Raw genomic sequence first — 21,433 nt, 5'->3', positions numbered from 1 at the left:
AACCCTTACAACGATACACGGGATGTACACACTCTATCTACAGGAACCCTTACAACGATACACGGGATGTACATACTCTATCTACAGGAACCCTTACAACGATACACGGGATGTACACACTCTATCTACAGGAACCCTTACAACGATACACGAGATGTACACACTCTATCTACAGGAACCCTTACAACGATACACAGGATGTACACACTCTATCTACAGGAACCCTTACAACGATACACGGATGTACATACTCTATCTACAGGAACCCTTACAACGATACACGGGATGTACATACTCTATCTACAGGAACCCTTACAACGATACACGGGATGTACACACTCTATCTACAGGAACCCTTACAACGATACACGGGATGTACACACTCTATCTACAGGAACCCTTACAACGATACACGGGATGTACATACTCTATCTACGGGAACCCTTACAACGAAACACGGGATGTACACACTCTATCTACAGGGAACCCTTACAACGATACACTGGATGTACACACTCTATCTGCAGGAACCCTTACAACGATACACTGGATGTACATACTCTATCTACAGGAATCCTTACAACGATACACTGGATGTACACACTCTATCTACAGGAACCCTTACAACGATACACTGGATGTACATACGCTATCTACAGGAATCCTTACAACGATACACGGATGTACACTCTACTCTACTCTATCTACAGGAACCCTTACAACGATACACTGGATGTACACACTCTATCTACAGGAACCCTTACAACGATACACGAGATGTACATACTCTATCTACAGGAACCCTTACAACGATACACAGGATGTACACACTCTATCTACAGGAACCCTTACAACGATACACGAGATGTACACACTCTATCTACAGGAACCCTTACAACGATACACAGGATGTACACACTCTATCTACAGGAACCCTTACAACGATACACGGGATGTACACACTCTATCTACAGGAACCCTTACAACGGTACACGGGATGTACATACTCTATCTACAGGAACCCTTACAACGATACACAGGATGTACACACTCTATCTACAGGAACCCTTACAACGATACACTGGATGTACACACTCTATCTACAGGAACCCTTACAACGATACACTGGATGTACACACTCTATCTACAGGAACCCTTACAACGATACACTTGATGTACACACTCTATCTACAGGAATCCTTACAATGATACACGAGATGTACACACTCTATCTACAGGAACCCTTACAACGATACACTGGATGTACACACTCTATCTACAGGAATCCTTACAATGATACACAGGATGTACACACTCTATCTACAGGAATCCTTACAATGATACGCGTCATGAAGATCATTTTCAAATGAATGTTTTGTGAAGGTTATGGTGTTCAGTAGAACTTGGCGCCTACGCACATTACTCTTTAGCTTCAAGTTCCTTTCATGCAAACTTTATTTTCTTAGTTCACAGGTGTTATTTCCAATCTTTGTGCTGAAGCAAACATAAATTCCTTTTGCAAATAGTACCCAATTCTACAGTAACTTATTATTTTTAGGAACCACGTCGGACTGGCGATATCAGACGTCATCTGGCAGCAGTTACGTTAGGTGATCATTTGTACGAATAGGATATATATGGAATACTATCACCGAGCGCAAAATAGCAAATAGATGGGAACACACAAATTCCTCTTGCAACGTGGAAAAATATGTCAGTCTAGGCAGCGGTAGAAAGTAACATTTATAGCAATAGACAGTGAAGACGTTCGACTTCGAAACGATGACATTACTAACTCACTTTCCTCCTCTCTTTTCTCGATATGTGCGACAGTAAGGCGTGTATGTAAGCTTTACTGTATGTAAGACATATCGTCCTTATAACATCTATAAATATTGTTGATCTGCTTGATCAAAACTAATCTACAGGAATCACGCCAATCAGGGCCAACCAAAGCAAAAAATAATTGAATTTAGATCAATCGTCGTTCTTGATTACCACCACGTGATATGTCCGTTTGTAGGCCGACCTCGTAGCTATGCTGGGACATATGCAACGACAAGTGGTGTTTATTTCAAGGCACAGGCAAACTGTAGCGCAAACAGAGCTGCGCATCAGAGAAAAATGACTAGTCTTTCTTTATACGAGCGGAGCGAGCAAAGATTGGCAACGTGCTTCCCTCGCTTCTGTTCAAATATATTTTTAATATCAAAATAGAATATCGCTACTGTAGCAGGGCGTGGAGTCATCCCACAGATGACATCCTTACCTTGTCAGGTACTTACCTAATAATAACTACTCACGTACAATATATTAAATTTATAACATATTTAACGGCATCGGTCCTCTCCTATTTCCCCTGCCACGGACTTACTTTTTCAAACAAGTCGGTTGCGTTGTGTATTACTGCGCCACGACGTTGACAAAATATAAAATGTGTACCTGTTCGACTCTCAAGTGGCTCTATACGTACCTGAAAGACACTGGTGTAGTAATCTGCATATCCCTTATACAGGAGCCAGTATACCGATACATGTCATACATACATCCAGATTGCAGCAACTAGTATACCGATACATGTCATACATAAACCCAGATTGCAGCAACTAGTATACCGATACATGTCATACATACACCCAGATTGCAGCAACTAGTATACCGATACATGTCATACATAAACCTAGATTGCAGCAACTAGTATACCGATACATGTCATACATAAACCTAGATTGCAGCAACTAGTATACCGATACATGTCATACATATACCCAGATTGCAGCAATTAGTATACCGATACATGTCATACATAAACCCAGATTGCAGCAACTAGTATACCGATACATGTCATACATACACCCAGATTGCAGCAACTAGTATACCGATACATGTCATACATAAACCCAGATTGCAGCAACTAGTATACCGATACATGTCATACATAAACCCAGATTGCAGCAACTAGTATACCGATACATGTCATACATATACCCAGATTGCAGCAACTAGTATACCGATACATGTCATACATAAACCCAGATTGCAGCAACTAGTATACCGATACATGTCATACATATACCCAGATTGCAGCAACTAGTATACCGATACATGTCATACATATACCCAGATTGCAGCAATTAGTATACCGATACATGTCATACATAAACCCAGATTGCAGCAACTAGTATACCGATACATGTCATACATAAACCCAGACTGCAGCAACTAGTATACCGATACATGTCATACATAAACCCAGATTGCAGCAACTAGTATACCGATACATGTCATACATAAACCCAGATTGCAGCAACTAGTATACCGATACATGTCATACATATACCCAGATTGCAGCAACTAGTATACTGATACATGTCATACATAAACCCAGACTGCAGCAACTAGTATACCGATACATGTCATACATAAACCCAGATTGCAGCAACTAGTATACCGATACATGTCATACATAAACCCAGATTGCAGCAACTAGTATACCGATACATGTCATACATAAACCCAGATTGCAGCAACTAGTATACCGATACATGTCATACATAAACCCAGACTGCAGCAACTAGTATACCGATACATGTCATACATAAACCCAGATTGCAGCAACTAGTATACCGATACATGTCATACATAAACCCAGATTGCAGCAACTAGTATACCGATACATGTCATACATAAACCCAGATTGCAGCAACTAGTATACCGATACATGTCATACATAACCCAGATTGCAGCAACTAGTATACCGATACATGTCATACATATACCCAGATTGCAGCAACTAGTATACCGATACATGTCATACATAACCCAGATTGCAGCAACTAGTATACCGTTGCATGTGATGCCCGTTTTCCCCCAAAAAGAAATAGTTAATATAATGCATGCCATATATAAAACCCAACAACAAGATCTGTCAAACTGACTTATGTAAAAAAGAAACTCCTCCTACCGGAACCGTCATACTGATATATGTCATATATAAACCCCTCCTACAGGAACCGTCTCACTGATATAATATTATGTCATTTATAATCCCTCCTACAGGAAGAGTCATACTGATATATGTCATATAAATCCCCCCTTACAGGAACCGTAAGCGTCATACTGATATATGTCATATATAAACCTCTCCTACAGGAACCGTCATACTGATACAGGTCATATGTAAACCCCTCCCACATTAACCGTCATACTGATATATGCCATATATAAACCCCTCCTACAGGAACCGTCATACTGATACAGGTCCTATGTAAACCCCTCCCACATTAACCGTCATACTGATATATGTCATATTTAAACCTCCCCTATAGGAACCGTCATACTGATATATGTCATTTATAAACCCCTCCTACAGGAACCGTCATACTGATACAGGTCAGATGTAAACCCGTCCAACATTAACCGTCATACTGATATATGTCATAATTAAACCTCCCCTATAGGAACCGTCATATTGATATATGTCATATATATACCCCTCCTACAGGAACCGTCATACTGATAAATGGCATATTTAAACCTCCCCTATAGGAACCGTCATATTGATATATGTCATATATAAACCCCTCCTACAGGAACCGTCATACTGATACAGGTCATATGTAAACCCCTCCCACATTAACCGTCATACTGATATATGTCATATATAAACCTCCCCTATAGGAACCGTCATACTGATATATGTCATATATAAACCCCTCCTACAGGAACCGTCATACTGATATATGTCATATATAAACTCCTCCTATGGGAACCGTCATACTGATGTATGTCATATATAATCCCCTCCTACAGGAAGAGTCGTGCTGATATATGTCATATGTAATCCCCTCCTACAGGAAGAGTCATACTGATATATGTCGTATTTAAACCTCTCCTACAGAAAGAGTCATGCTGATATATATCATATATAAACCCATCCTACAGGAACCGTCATACTGATATATGTCATACTGAAACCCCGAATGCCGGAACCGTTATACATAGGATGCACATACCCACTACTGCAACCGTTATAACGATGGATGACATATATAAACGCCGAGTGCAGGACGCGCTATAGCAATACATGTGATGTACATACCCTACTTCGAGAAAAACATTATGCCACACATGTAATACTCATATCCCACGTGCAGGAACTGTTTTATCGGCATTGTTATTTTCATTTACAGAAAGTATATTATATAAACCAAGAAAAATTAAAATGTGTCCAAAAGTTAGAAATGTGGTTTTGTTTATATAGATGGAGTTTGTACACAAAACTGTTTTGAAATTGGCATCCAAGCAATATGACTGGTATGTTGATCATTGTTTATGCGGGTGCTTAGTCATGACAGACAAATATGAGTACATAATGTCAATTAAAACATTTCATGCGTCTGATCTTGAAATACATTTTCTAACTCTCTCCACCAGACTCCAGTTACAACAGACGGTCATCAAGCTCTTACCCTTGGAATGGAATGGCGACCACATGTGAGTATTGCGAAATATGAAGACTGAGGTCAAGGGTGCTTTTTCAAAGAAAAATGTCCGTTCACACCAACTGTAAAATATTCTGAGACATGTTTCATTTTCCTCCACAGACCCGTGGTATGGGGCCACTACAGACAGAGGTAAGTGTTTCAATTCTCACAAGGTGCAACATATCCGCGATATATGAATTATGATTTTCAAACTCCACGTGTATGAAGTGAGATACTGACACGTGTGACTTTCAAACTCCACGTATAGGAACTGTTCTATCGACATTTGTGATTTTCATACCACACCTACAGGGACTGTTTTGTTAACAAAAGTGATTAATTTCCTTAGGCTGGGGCTCCCGATGGCCTTACGAAGGTAAAATCGAGTGTAACATTTATTCTGCAGTTTTACATATATTCTGCAAACGTTGTCAAATGAATGTTTTGTGAAGGTGTTCAGTAATGAGCAAGCGCCAACGCATATTATTAAACTTAAAGTTCTTTTTATGCCAAATATAAGTTCTGAGTTCGTAACAACTGCTATGTCTGGTGTTTTTGCGGTAAAACAAAAATCGATTCCACTTGCAAATATTAACCAATTCAATTCAATATTTTTAGGAACCACGTCGGACTGGCGATATCAGACGTCATCTGGCAGCAGTTACGGTAGGTGATCATTTTCACGAATAGGATATATATGGAATACTATCACCGAGCGCAAAATACCAAATAGACGGGAACACACAAATTCCTCTTGCAACGTTGAACGTCTCGTTTGGAAAATATGTGTCAGTCAAGGCAGCGGTAGAAAGTACTCTCTTAAAAGAATTTATTGCGTTAGAACAATTATTTCATGGAATGTCAATGGTGAAGAGGTGACAATTCACACGTTTATAGACAAGGACTTCGTCAACACAACAGCATCCTTTATTATTATGTTTCTGTTTACTCGAGTCCACAAGATGGCGTCAAAGACAGTACTTTGTATGGCCGCCATTGAAAGCAATCACTGCTCGGCACCGTCTCGGCAGAGACTGGATAAGTCGACGAAGTCGCTCTTGTGGAATTCTTCCCCACTCTTCCAGTTGTGAAAGTGTGTCAGAGGCGTGTTTGACGTTGATGTACACGTCGATCGAGTTCATCCCGTAGGTTTTCTATCAGGTTTAGATCTGGCGATCGGGAAGGCCATGACAAGACATTGACGTTAGAATTCGGCAAGGCAGAGGACCGTAACGCGTGCTGTATGTGACGTGGCGTTGTCATGCTGGAACAACTCCCTCTGTCGGTCCATAATCGGAAGCATGTGAAGTGCAAGGACTTCGATGATGTACTGATTTGCTGTCAGATCCCCTGAACCACCATTAAATCATATCCTCGGGTGCTGTATTGGCGACGCTCAGTCGTGGCATGACGATTTCCTCGTTTCCTGGCAAAAACGAATGACAAAATTAATCACAACGCTTGCTTTTTATACTGCATGCTTGCATGCTGGTGCTTCTTTGAGACGTTTTGGCAAATATTTATTCAAACGCTTCAAAAACAATGGAAAAGGTAAGAATTGCCGTGTTTTGGCGCTAAAGCTGTTTACAAACATGACGTTTTGGAAAGAAATAGTAACTATATTTGTATTGTTTTGGCTGCAGACAACATGAGTCCATTATTCTCCAAATCACCTGTGTGTTGTTATTTTTGAAGAGTGTAAAATTAATAGTAATAGACAGTCTAGCAATACGTGTTTCAATGTGATTTTGAAAAAAATGAATTCGTTTGTTATTGACGTCGTACTTCGAATTTGATGTAGAACATTTATTTACATTTAAGTGCCATCTATGTTCAATATTGTCTGTCTAGTTTTATCTGTATGGTTTGTAAACGTGCTTCATTGATAATCGAGCAGACAGTGGCTACACTGTACAGTTGTGTAACTGGGGACTCACCCCAGCAAGCTCTGACCATCCTTATTAATGATACAACATCCAAAAGCTGTTGATGATAAATGCTCTAATTGATGTTCTGTCATCATAGGTGAATGTACAATTACAACATTTCAGGCTGCGGAACAAAACACAGCAACAGCTTGTCGGGGTACATCACATCTCCTAACTACCCAGGGGACTACTTCAACAACGCCCACTGCGAATACATTATCGACCCTGGCACTTACGTCTACCTTCACGTTGTCGACAAAAACCTGGAGCCTTGCTGTGACCATCTCGTGGTATAGTATATATACCCAATCTCTCATACAGTAACGTGGAAACAAACCGAGCACTGATTGATCGATGTTTGAAGGATATGTGAGCGAGTGAGTGAGTTTGGTTTTACGCCGCTTTTAGCAAATATTCCAGCAATATCACGGCGGGGGACACCAGAAATGGGCTTAACACATTGTACCCATGTGGGGAATCGAACCCTGACCTTAGGCGTGACGAGCGAACGCCTTAACCACTAGGCTACCCCACCGCCCCAGGATATGAGAATGTATGTAGTTCGATCAGCGTGAATCACAATAATACATTTGTATGTCTCATGATTGGCATTCTAAAAGTAAATAAGGACACAATTTTACAGATAACAACTTCTTGTTTGTTGAAAAGAGGAATGATTCGATATAGATTCCTACAACGTTATCAAGCTAGTATTGACCAAGTGAACCGGCGCCATATATCTGAAATATTGCTGAGTGCGGCGAAAAACTAAACTCACTCACTCACACCCAAGTGATGAAAAGTATATATGCATACTTACATACTTGTCAGCCTACAAACCAATGAACATGAACAGATCACAGAAACCAAACACATGTACATGCATACAATACAAGCAACCAAACCCTCTTGATATTCGTAGATATAAAAGCATGATGAGTCTCGAGTAAATCATCACAGTTTCCACTGGGCATAAAATGTAAAAAACATAAAAAAAAATATGCCAAAGGGATAGGGTATGTTCCAAGTAGGACCCACAAACCACCCAATTGGTTCATTGCCTGATACGACACGGCAGTATTCTTGTAACATCAGGTTGTAAACAATCAAGTGAATTACAAGAAATCCAGATCACACACGACTTTTTAAAAATGTCCTAATCTTAAAGCGTTCAGTATTTGCACAATAAATCTGGTGTTTACAGGTGCAAATGGGGGAAAATGGTATTATGGAGAGAAATGTCTCGAGTGCGTGCCATTTTGTAAATATTGGGGTATTACTTTTACAAAAACAATAGCGTGGGCTAACCATTCAAAAAAGTGCGGCTTTCATGGCTAGAACAGTTCTGTTAGGCATATAATGGACATTGCATAGATTTAACCCAACTCCGTTTGAATTACTCTTTAATATATTTGATACTAAAGTTATGCTTATTTTACTCTGTGGGTCTGAATTTAGGGGGCTAGATAGTGTAACAAATATAGAAACCATTCACGTGTAAACGCTTCCTTGGAGTGAAGGCATCGACACAAACTTACACAGTACTGGGTGAATGTATCAGATACCTATTGTATTTTATTGCATTTAAACGTTCTATAAAATTATGGATTAGATTTTTATATATGCCTAATGTAAGGTATCCATAGAAGTGGTATTAAATGCCTTCAAAAATATTTGAGTTTCCAAATTGAAGTATTTCTTGTTTGGAGTTGGATTTGGCTATGTCTCGGAGTCACAAACAGTAAGTAATAAAGAATCCTAATATCGGAACTTACGGCAAGATAAAAATGTTCGTTTGAATAGGACTGACATTCCTCTCTTTTCCACATTTCTAAAGCTTCAAACTTTCTTTAAAGGTATCTTTGGAACGAAATTATACCTCAACTGATTAACAATGGCAAACTTCAGCGTGTCCATGACGCACTTTCGTTGCAGTTTTATGGTCTCAAAATAGAAACAGATATGTCGATATTCCTATAGATAAAAGTGTGTGCACTGTGTGTAATGAAAGCTACATCGAAGATGAATACCATTTCTTGATGGTGTGTGGCCGGTATAAAAAATTGCATGACAAGTACATGCTTACTAAATTTATATTAACTTTAAACAGTACGCGTAACAAATATAATATGCTCTTGCCATCAACAGATGCTAATGTCGTTAGAAAGCTGGTCATGTATATTCATTATGCAAATTGCATCAGAATAACGTGTTGATGATATATATATATATATATATATATATATGCTGACTGACAAACTATACGAACATATGCCGTAGTTCTACATTTTCATGACTAGAGATTTATACACCAAGTCCGGAAATCTGTCCTGCTTATAAACAAAAGTAAGAAAGAAAAAAAGAAAGATTGAAATAAGTACATTCGTGACGCAGTGGCCGAATTTCTCAGCCCAAACAGTTCATTTGTAGCTGTGAGTCAGCATAATTGAAACATACCACTAACCCTATGACGAACCTCACTCAAGGACTTTAGTCCACCAACAGCGCCAGTGAACCACAGTACCATGTTGTTCATGAATGATTATCAAATAGGGATAATACAACGATAATCTTATGGCCGGTGGGTACATGTACACCCATAGTGGCAAAACAAGCTGAGCAAAATACATTGAAATGCACCTCAAAACATATGAACAAACACAAAACAGGAAAAAAGCAAGAAGGGTACGAATTGGTTGTCCAGATACACACTGGGACAATGCATTCAAAACACAATGACACTGAGCATGGTATATTTTGACAAAGATTTCTAAAATATGAGTCTTAAATCTGTTTCAGTTTGTTTAGACGTATTTTTGCAGATATATGATCAACATGACAACAACGTGACTGACACCGACTATCTTTATGGGAGGTACTTCCGGGTGGTGTTTACTTCTGACAGTAGCGAAGTCTATAGAGGCTTCAAACTGTACTATGGCCCAGGTAAGTATATAGTTGTCTTTCCTAGTATCCTATCTTAACAGATCTACATCGCATGAATAATTATACAGTTTGGGAATTCAAAAATATTTACATACGTCCTGTGTATGCATTAGTTACTGTAAACCCATGTAGATGACGAATCAAGCAATAATGCCACGAACCATGTGTATGGTATACATAACCTGTCCACACGCATATCAATCAACACAAAAGTACGAAACATGCACATGCATATAATACCATGATACATGTACAATATTACGTCACAAAGCTATACATGTATACAATGCCATGACACATATGTGTACACACACACACACACACACACACACACACACACAAACAACAAAAAAGAAAAAAACCCCCCAAAACCAACAACAAACAAACAAAATAAACAAACAAACAAAAAACCAAACACACACACACACACACACACATACACTTATGTAATATACATGTTTGTGTGTGTGAAATTACACACATGCATACAGTAGCGAGACACAATAGTACAAAGAGTAATGATGTCAGGAGATAATTGTACCACGTAAGTTCCCCTTTTGGGTCTGCAGTAAATGCTCTTTCGATTGATTGTAGATTATTCATCAATCGCGGCGTATCTCTCTACAGGTAAGCATGTACTTCTGCTCAATGCATAATTTGAAACTCTGAATGCTGATTATTTCGCTCGTACATTTGACCATCTTTATTAAGATGAAAGTGCACGGTGGTGAGATGAAATGGTGTTCGAGGTGGCGTTTAAACTTATTGCACTAATTTGCGATGCCAACGCACATGTGCTTGACAACAGTACAGACATCTATATAGAAATGTCGCATTTACGAAACAAAATAAGTTGTTATCCATAAAGTTTGTCAATTATTTGCTTTTCCCCCATAATGCTATAGTGAAAGTCAGGATAACAAGTGCCAACTCTCAGTATAGTTTTGCAGCAGGTGTCCAGAAATCGAGCCATCGATCATCCGGTCTGCGGGCCGAGGCTCCCTCCACAAGACCACGGAGGTGGTCTGTGAAATGAAAAAGGATATAGTCTCAATAAGATTTACCAGTCAAAAAAACCCTGAAAACGTAAAATATGTCCGAAAGTTGGAAATTGGTTTTGTTCGTCAAATGTGATTATATACATCGAGTTTACACACAAAACTATTTTGATTTTGGCAACCAAGCACTAAGATTAGAAGATCATTGCAATTGGTTACCGGGTGCTTGGTCATGTCAGACGAAATGCGGACACAATGTCGAATTAAGACACTTCATGCGTCTGATCTTGAAATACATTTTCTAAATCTTTCCACCAGACTCAAGTTACAACAGACGGTCATCAAGCCCCTACCCTTGGAATGGAATGGCGACCACATGTGAGTATTGCGAAATATGAAGACTGAGGTCAAGGGTGCTTTTTCAAAGAAACGTCCGTTCACACAGTTTTTAGAATATTCTGAGACATGTTTCATTTTCCTCCACAGACCCGTGGTATTGGTCCACTACAGACAGAGGTAAGTGTTTCAATACTCAAAAGGTGCAACATATCCGCGATATAAGAATTATGACTTTCATTCTCAACGTCTATGAACCGTGATACTGACACAGACGACTTACATAATCCAGGAACTGTCTACCGACATTTGTGATTTTCATACCACACCTACAGGGACTGTTATACTAACAAAAGTGATTAATCTCCTTAGGCTGGGGCTCCCGATGGCCTTACGCAAGCACCGAAGGTAAAATCGAGTTTTACATTTATTCTGCAGTTTTACATTTATTCTGCAGTTTTATATTTTTTCTGCAAGCATTTTGAATTGAATGTTTTGTGAAGGTTATAATGTTCAGTTTTGAACTAGCGCCAACATATTATTGAAATTAAAGTTTCTTTTATGCAAAATATAATTTCTCAGTTCATAACAAGTTTTATGTTTGTTCTTTTGCGATGAAACAAACATCAATTCCACTTGCAAATATTTACCAATTCAATATTTTTAGGAACCACGTCGGACTGGCGATATCAGACGTCATCTGGCAGCAGTTACGGTATGTGTTGAGTTGCAAAATACCAATAGACGAGGACACACACATTCTTGTTGAAACGTTGAACATATGTGCCAGAGATGGGAAGTCACATTAATAGTAAGAGATAGTCAAGACGTTCGACTTCAAAACGAAGACATCGGAACTAGCTTTTCTCACTTTCTTTTCTCGACATGTGCTACAGCAACTTAAAACACATGGAGACACCTTCTACATGTTATCACTTACTGCAGTGTTATAAGTGAGTTGTTGATTTCTGGCAGTATGTGTTTGTGATTGCCATGGTTATGATTTTGAATTAAATGAATTCGTTGGTTATTGACACACATGACAAGTTTCGACTTTGAACTGTGAGTTTTGAGGGGAACACAATTATCGGGAATATAGTATATGTTCGATCATGAGTACAAATTCCAACTGGTGAAAATGATTTCGTAAACGAAATCCTTTCTACGTAACCATCCAAGTCGAACCTAATGATGTTACATACACGATGCTTTCTTAAAGATTCCGGACCAAGATGCTCTATTCCGCTCTCAGGCCCACCTACAATGCTGGAGCACATGAATCACTCTGGGTAGAAAGCATCCTCCTTGTTGTATAAAAATCCCCCAGAACAGAAATGAAGTCATTTACATTTACTTCCACTCTTGGACGCCGTTGTCCATCCTTCAAGAGCGCAAACGTAGGGAGCATCGTCCCCTAGAGATGACATGGTCGCATGTGTGACTCCTTATTATCTTCTCATTATCAGTTGGATCTGCTTGATGACGGCACGGTAGCCATGTCTCACCAAAGTTTTATCAACACCTTGATGCCCGTAGATATATTTTCCCATGTTGTATATATCTGGTTCAAATCTATTATGTGAGCATGGATAGTATAGTACTTAATACCTGTTAACTGTTATGGGTTTATTGTTAGGCTTGGAACTCTTATTGCTTATTATGTAACACAGAAAGCGATCGTTTCCACTTCAGCTTTGTTATCTTTTCTCAATAACATCTATGTATTTTTGTGTGGACGATTTTTATAAGTGCATAATTGATAATTATACATGCAGTGACTACACTGAGTCACTGGTTACTCACCCCAGCAAGCTCTGACAATCCTTATAAATGATACAACATCCAAAAGCTGTAGTTGATAATTGCTCTAATTGATGTTCTGTCATCATAGGTGAATGTACAATTACAACATTTCAGGCTGCGGAACAAAACACGGCAACAGCTTGTCGGGGTACATCACATCTCCTAACTACCCAGGGGACTACTTCAACAACGCCCGCTGCGAATACATCATCGACCCTGGCACTTACGTCTACCTTCGCGTCGTCGACAAAGTCATGGAGTCTTGCTGTGACCATCTTGTGGTATAGTAGATATACCCAATCTCTCTCATACAGTAACGTGAAACAAACCGAGCACTGATTGATCGATGTTTGAAGGATATGTGAATGTATGTAGTTCGATCAGCCTGAATCGCGATAATATGTTTTGTTGTGTGATTGGCATTCTTGACGTTGGAGGGTAGGTGAGGAAGCGTACAATTATACAGATAGGAACATCTTGCTTACTGAAAAGAGCGACGTTTCGATGTGGATTCTTACACCGTTATCAAGCTAATATTGAATATTGCTGAGAAGTATATGTGCATACTATTTTGTGACAGGCATCACCTATCATTACAAGGGTGTAGTCAATGTTATCTATAAAGTTGTATGCTTTCATATCACATGCTTCCCGTCCTTTCCCCTTATTGATGTGACCCGTGAAGATCCGGGTTAGAATTGGTCTTCAGTAGCCCATGCTTGTCGTAGGAGGAGAATAACGGGATCAGGTGGTCAGACTCGCCGACTCCAGCTAGTGAACAAGACATACCTGACAGCCGACAAACGCAATAACATGAACATATCACACATCCAAACACACAATTACATGCATACAATAGAGCAACAAAACCCTTTTGAGTTTTATGAATACTCACAAGGTGCAACAATATACAACGTCAAAGCGATAGAATGACAAATCTCGAGTACTCCACAACAATCTCCACTGGGCGTACAATGTATATAAAAGCATCGACAATTACATGAATGGTGTGATTACATGAATGCAGAGATTCTGCTGCTTTATGTACAAACAAACAGAAAGATAGAAATAAGTTCATAAGACACAATGGCTGAATGTCTCGAATGTTTTTATGAATCGGATAGGGTTAATACAAGGTATTCGAAAAAACACACAACACGACAAAAGTATATCTGATCGGCACTCATAGTGACGAAATATGCAACGCAAAATACACTGAAATGTCCCTCACGAAACACGAATGGAAAAGCACATTAAAACACATGGAAAAGGCAAGAAGGTTATCCAAATACAATAAACACCACAATCGGGAATTTATACATAAAACAAATTCAATGACACTGTGAAATTTCAAGACAGTTTTGACAATGATCCTGAAATATCATTCTTACATGTGTTTAGATTTGTTACCTTAAGACTAAGTTATTTACAGATTTATGACCAACATGGAAACGACGTGACTGGCAATGTTTATCTTTATGGGAGGTACTTCCGGGTTGTGTTTACTTCTGACGGCAGCAATGTCCAAAGAGGCTTCAAACTGTACTATGGTCCAGGTATGTTGTTATCTTGCCTATACTCTCATCTTAACAGCTCTACTTTGCATTCATAATCTACAGTTTTGGGAATTATAATTACTAGTACATACGTCCTGTGTATGCGTTAGTTACTCAAAGCTCATGGAGATTACGTATGAAATGACATATATGTATACATAAAAACATAATACATATCTAAAACGACTGGTCACTCATCCACGAACACCATACTATGACATATGTACATTGATACAACACCACGAGACATACACAAGACACATACAGTAGCAAGACGATAAACTTGTAAATGATGTGCAAATGTAGACTAATTATGTCCGGAGACCATTCTACTACATAAGTTCCCTGTTGGGCCTGAAGTAAATTCTTTTTTCGATTGATTGTAGATGACTCATCATTCCCGACGTATCCCACGACAGGTAAGAATAATTCTGCTCAGTGCATATCTTGAACCTCTGAATGCTGATTATTTCGCTAGTACATTTGACCCTCTTTTTAAACATGACACTGAGAGGTAGTGAAACGATATGAGGTTCGAAGTCTCTGTTAGATTTATTGCACTAAACTTGTGACGCGCACGCACATGTGCTTGGCAACTGAACGAGGATCTGTATCCGAATGTCGCACTTACGAAACAAAAGAATCAGTTATCCATAAAATTTGTCTATATTTTGCTTCTCCCCATAATACAATAGTGAAAGGCAGGATAGTGTAGATTTGTAGAAGGTGTCCAGAAATCAAGCCATCGACCAACCGCTCTCCGGGCCGACGCCCCCTCCACAAGACCACGGAGGTGGTCTGTGAAAAGAAAAGAATGATATACAATGTAGTCACAATAATATTTACCAGTCCAAAACCCCAGAAAACGTAAGATGTGTCCGAAAGCTAGAAATGCGGTTTTGTTCGTCGAATGTGATTATATACATCGAGTTTTTCTTTGTCCATTCCATTCTCCTTCTTCCATTTCCTCCCACAAGAACCATGTGTGTCCCATGTCCTGCCTGTGTAATTTCCTTCATCTATGTGTTCCATGTCCCAACACATTTATATCCAAGGCTGTCTATTTTCCACCTACTCTTTCCGTGTTTATCTCCATATTTCCTCCCATGCCACCACTGCTTTTCATTTTCCATTTATTCTTTATTTTAAATAATTCTTTTCTGTGTGTGTTCTTTCTTTCTTATTATTAAGTTCTTTTCATCTCATTCCAATTTTCTTTCTTTATTATATCATTCTTTTGTCCTTTCTTTCCTCCAATTCCACCTGCATATTTTATCAATTCTATTTTCCAGGTGTGGCCTCCATGTCCATCCGTTGTGTCCACTGGGCTCCTTTATGTTTATGTGTATATTTCCATTTTTCATGTGCTTGGCTTTCCATACTCTGTCTCTGGCTGTGTGTGTCTTCCGTCCTTTCCTCCGTTCATATTTCCTTTTGCTGTGTGTGTGTCCACTGGCTGTGTTATTTATATTTGTGTGTGTGTCCTTCCTCAGTACATGCATGTGTCTGTGTGCCTGTGGCTGTCCTTTCCTTTCCTTCCTTGTCTTTCTGTGTGTCCATGTGTTCGGTGTCTGTCTCTGTCAGTGGTCTGTTTATGTCCTTCTCGTTATGTCCGTGTGTGCTTCTGGTCTGTCCGTGTCCTGGTTCCTTTTCCATTTCCTTCCTGTCGTGTGTGTGTTGGTCTCCTCATTTTCTTTCTGTGGTTGTGGTTGTCTCCATTTCCATTTATTTCAGTGGGGCCTGATCGGCTGTGGCTTCTATGGGGTCCATTCACTCTCCATCTGTGTCTCCATATTCCATATACTGTTCTTTCCATTTCCTGTGTGGGATCAGTGTGTCCACCTCTACCACCTTCCTGGTGTCTCCCTCATCCTGTGTGTTTCATTCTCAGCTGGGGCTGTCATTTCAGTGGCTCAGTCCTTGTGGATTGTGGGCTGATTCGTGGCTGTCCTGTCCTCTGTGTGTCTCGTTCCTGTGTGTGTGTGTCTTCCTTCCAGTCCTTTGTCTGTCCATGTGTGTGCCACTTCTCGTGTCTGATTCTGATCCTGGTTCCACCTCTCCACTGTTCCTTCCTTCTGTGTCTTTCGTGTTCTGGGTCCTTGGGGATCAACTGTGGGGCTCCTGTGTCTTCCTTATTCTCATCCTATGTGTGTTGTCCGTTCTACAATACTGTGTGTGTGTGTCCACTGTGGTCATGTTCGTCTATCCTGCTGGGCTGTGGCCACTTCATGCTGTGTCCATCCATTCAGTGGGTCCATATACATGCTGTTGGGGTCAGATACTCTCACTCACAAGACCACTCACCTTGGACACTCACTGGATTTTTTTTTTTGCTGTTCCACTGGGACCCTCACTCCTTTCCACACTACCTGCCTCACTCCATGCCCGTGCCGGTGGCTCGTCACATCCCTCACTCCACTCCATAGCTCACTCCTGCCTCATCCTCTCACCCTCCAACTGCCTCGCTCACTCGCGGACCCTATCTGCTACCTCGCTCATTAGCCACACCCTGTTACTGCCTGCTCACTCACCCGGACCCTATCTGCTGCAACTCACTCCTGCACTACCTGCTAGCTCACTAACCACACCCCTATTTACTGCCTGCCTCACTCACCACACCTCTACCTACTACCCTCACTCTCACTCACCACACGACCCCTAACTATCACTACCTAACTCACTCCACCCCTACCCCCTACCTGCTAACCTCACTCCACCAGACCCCCTATCTTACTACCTAACTCACTCACCACACCCCTACCTACTGACCTTCCACTCCTCCACCTGATACCTATATCATTCTTAGAAACCGAGCAGCACCTGGTGGGCTGGTCATCACGAGGTAGGAGTAAAACTGTCTATCAGTGTGTGATGTGAAGAGTAGTGTATATACTTATAAATGAGTTATTTCCCCCAATGGAATCTTATATTTCATGTCAAGTATGTCGGCTGCGAATTTTACATGCATATGTAACAACGTGAGAAACACACCTTTAGACAACATTAATCTTTGGATTTGTTCTAAAGTCTTGGCCCTATATTTGATTATTAAAACATATGGTATGAGATCTCTGGTCCGTTTTCTTTGTAATAGAGAAGCTCTCATAATTGCTTCTATATGATCGATGTCCAGTAGTATATATATAGCATGGTCAAAACTTGTTACCCCTCACATCACCTTGTATCGGCTGGAAGCTTGCGTTAATAACTCTGTATGGTGACAGTAACAGATTAGATCCAACAAGTTGCTAGGTATCGTCTTCAGGAAGTGTCATCACGTGGCTCGCCTAGTAACAGGGCAGCCAATCGAGGAAGGACTTTGGTTGTAACTGTGCTGAACACTGTAATGTGTTTGTTCGATACTTACTTCAGCACAATATCAGGTTTCAAAACTAACGATGAGTAAATCAAATGTTTCCGTCGTAGCTATATGTTGCATGAAAGGCCCATTCTTTCTTTTCCTCATCAGCCTGCCCGTCTGTCATGGTGTCACCTGTGACTCCCAGAGATTTCAAAGTGACTGTACCACGTGACATGATTCAACAAGTGTTTCAGGGGTCATCTCCATATGACCTGACCCTGGATGACCCTAACTGCAAGGGACAAAGTCTACTATGACGTTGTGATGTTTCTGTTCAAACATCCTTGGATTTGGTGGTAGTATGACAAGGGAGGTAACTAACCCGTCCCTAATACGTGTTGTTTTCGAGTAATGCAGAATATCATGTTACTTTGTAAACATTGATTTCACGTAATGTTGAAATAGAAAAAAACACGAACGAAATATTAATACTCTCGATGTCGATGTGGATGTATAAATGCAATTAGTAATATATACTAACTGAAAAGTGAACTTCGCTTCATATAATGTTAATATATAATGTTATATAAAATAAAGCGGTAGCCCTTAGTGGATTAAAGCGTTTGCTCTTCACGCCGATGTGAAGCCCATTTCTGGTGTACCCACACGATATTGCTGGAATATTGCGAAAAGCAAACTAAACTTCACTCACTCACTCAATAAAAATATATTTACTGTGATATGATATGATATATGGCCTTGGAAATAGTTTTACACGTAATATTAACATACATGTCAATGTATTCGAAAGTTCACACCCGATCAGTTAAACATACAAGTTGAATTCATTTTACATTATTTTTGTGGAAGTAATCTAAAATCCTGTTTTAATTCCTTTATTTTGTACAATTATGTCACAGGATTGGAACACCTTTTGTTCTATCACTACAGGGCCAAGGAGCGAGCGGAGTGTTTACCCTGCTTTTAGCAATATTCCAGCAATATCATGGCATGGGATACCAGAAACGGGCTACACATTGTACCCATGTGTGGGATTCGAACCCACGGTCGTCGGCGTGACAAACGCAATCGCTTTAACCACTTTGCTACACCACCGCCCGTACAGGGCCATGACACTCACAACCAAACAATTGTTTTAGGGTTAGCATAATCTTTCCCCTGTAACATTTTAGACAAGTTGCCATGGCAAAATCAGTTACCATGACCCTATCACGTATGACCAAGAAGAGGGCAGTACACCCATTTCGCCAACAACTGGTGTCATCATTGTAAGTTTGCAATCGGAACTTTGAACGAAATCTACATTTCTTTGATCCCTAAGATGCTCACGATTGATATTAGTGGTCATAAATACAATATGTCGTTCACGAACGATTGGCATAATTTCTTTATGTATGAATGAGCTTACAACTTAAAATGACGCGTGAAGCGCGTGTCTCTGTGCCTCTGCTGAGAGTAACTACACGCAAGCAAGATAGCTGCATCGAAGTCAAATGTGAAATGGCCAAGGTGTGAAGGATTAGTCGTTACATCTACATCAATCGATCTCTGTTTCTTTTGTAGTGGAGGCCATAGGTCCAGGGTACAGTTCAAAATACATATGTGCATGTATAATTCCATAAGACAATAAGTTAATTTACAAAATATACCAAAAGTAAATATGATATTGTTGGCATAGGGAGTGGAATCTCTAGGATTCATTGCATTGTTTATATATACAAAACAATCTTTTTACAATATCTGATTGACAATTTACATGAGCATATTAAACTTATGAATAGTGGGATTTGAATAGAGTTTGCGTGGTAAATACAAACATCTTAGATTTTTGATAATACTACCAACATAAAATGAAATTAATTTTCAAGAAAGTTATCTTTACATACAAAAACATAAACCTATTTTGATCTGGGTTGATTAATATATCGACCGGTTTCAATTAAGGAGGCGTTGTGATGAACCTCTGAAGTTAGCGAGGGCTGATGGAAATTTTGAAATTGATAAATCTTTATGTAAAATTCAACACCAAATGAAATTTTAAAACAAGAATAAAGTAAAAAAGTTAGGACTATTTACAAGTGATGTGTGCCATTCTTGTTCATAACTAACTCACAGTCTAAAACCAAATTTGATACAAATTTATCGACATTATATAAATTTTGCTTTTCCACATGAAGCCAAATCCAAAAGAGTAAAGAATATTCTGATTTTTTTATGCCCCGTTTGTTTTACCATTTACAGAGTCTAAAACATTATAACATTTCTACATCTATGGAATAGAACGTAATTTCAAATGTTTTCCAAATAGTCGATTATAGAGTAGAGCTGTACTTACTTACTGGTTGCCATACATCCATATATGCACCCATACTTTTGCGGTTTTGTTCTTAAAGGAAACTGGATATGACATCGTGTACAAGAACAGGATCATGCCACAAGTTAGAGGATACTACGGAACCACAACGGCAACCGGATCAATCATCACGAGGTTCAACTCAAAAGGATATATCTCTAGAGTGTCACTACTCAACAGAGACGTGTCCATTATTGGACACTTCAGGCCTCAACATGATCATCAGCTGGTTGCAAGTGGCTCGGGAAACTTTTCCATGCATATGAATTTCTACAGGATTCCAGTATGAATTACAGAATCACCTCCCATCCGATGTACATTGGCCTGAATCAGGATGTATACGTGGACGTCAGGGCTGGAGTCGGATGACTCTGATCTCAAGATATCGCTTCAGAACTGCGTGGCTAAACCGTCTGTGGATCCTTTACGATTATTACAACCAGTACTACCTCATCAGAGATGGGTAAAGAAGTGACACAAGACGTAGTATCAACACTCATCAAACATTCTTAAAACAATTTTCAAAACATGAACATATAAAAAATACGAAGAATGCGGCTGATATTTCATAGCACAACTTGGATATTCAAACATTAAACAAAACATTCTGCTGGACTAGTTTTACTTTTATGGGAATGAAAAAGAACCGTTTTTCTTCACTGTATCCTGTTCTAGATCTCTGCATTGTTAACTCGGTGAAGGAAA

General features: G+C 39.6%; 1 protein-coding gene across 2 annotated transcripts in view; it reads left to right on the top strand.

The window, feature by feature from the left end:
- LOC124267318 (deleted in malignant brain tumors 1 protein-like) overlaps nt 1-21,433 on the top strand; it is an 84,985-nt gene that overhangs the window by 6,115 nt on the left and 57,437 nt on the right. Inside the window, exons 3-14 of one of the 2 annotated variants that reach the window (XM_046702237.1) lie at nt 5,437-5,496; nt 5,607-5,636; nt 6,105-6,152; nt 7,538-7,704; nt 10,237-10,360; nt 10,955-10,987; nt 11,677-11,736; nt 11,845-11,874; nt 12,067-12,102; nt 12,362-12,409; nt 13,612-13,778; nt 15,440-15,472. In XM_046702237.1, the coding sequence (XP_046558193.1) occupies nt 5,437-5,496; nt 5,607-5,636; nt 6,105-6,152; nt 7,538-7,704; nt 10,237-10,360; nt 10,955-10,987; nt 11,677-11,736; nt 11,845-11,874; nt 12,067-12,102; nt 12,362-12,409; nt 13,612-13,778; nt 15,440-15,472 (836 nt within the window). The remainder of the gene's footprint in view (nt 1-5,436; nt 5,497-5,606; nt 5,637-6,104; nt 6,153-7,537; nt 7,705-10,236; nt 10,361-10,954; nt 10,988-11,676; nt 11,737-11,844; nt 11,875-12,066; nt 12,103-12,361; nt 12,410-13,611; nt 13,779-15,439; nt 15,473-21,433) is intronic. The other variant, XM_046702238.1, reaches the window with a different exon arrangement.

Source organism: Haliotis rubra, unplaced genomic scaffold (assembly GCF_003918875.1).
Source record: "Haliotis rubra isolate DU_JTF1 unplaced genomic scaffold, ASM391887v1 Scf1300, whole genome shotgun sequence".
In the NCBI taxonomy this organism is placed as follows: Eukaryota; Metazoa; Mollusca; class Gastropoda; order Lepetellida; family Haliotidae; genus Haliotis; species Haliotis rubra.
The sequence above is the reverse complement of the archived record's forward strand: the minus strand, read 5'-3'. Positions and strand labels throughout refer to the sequence as shown.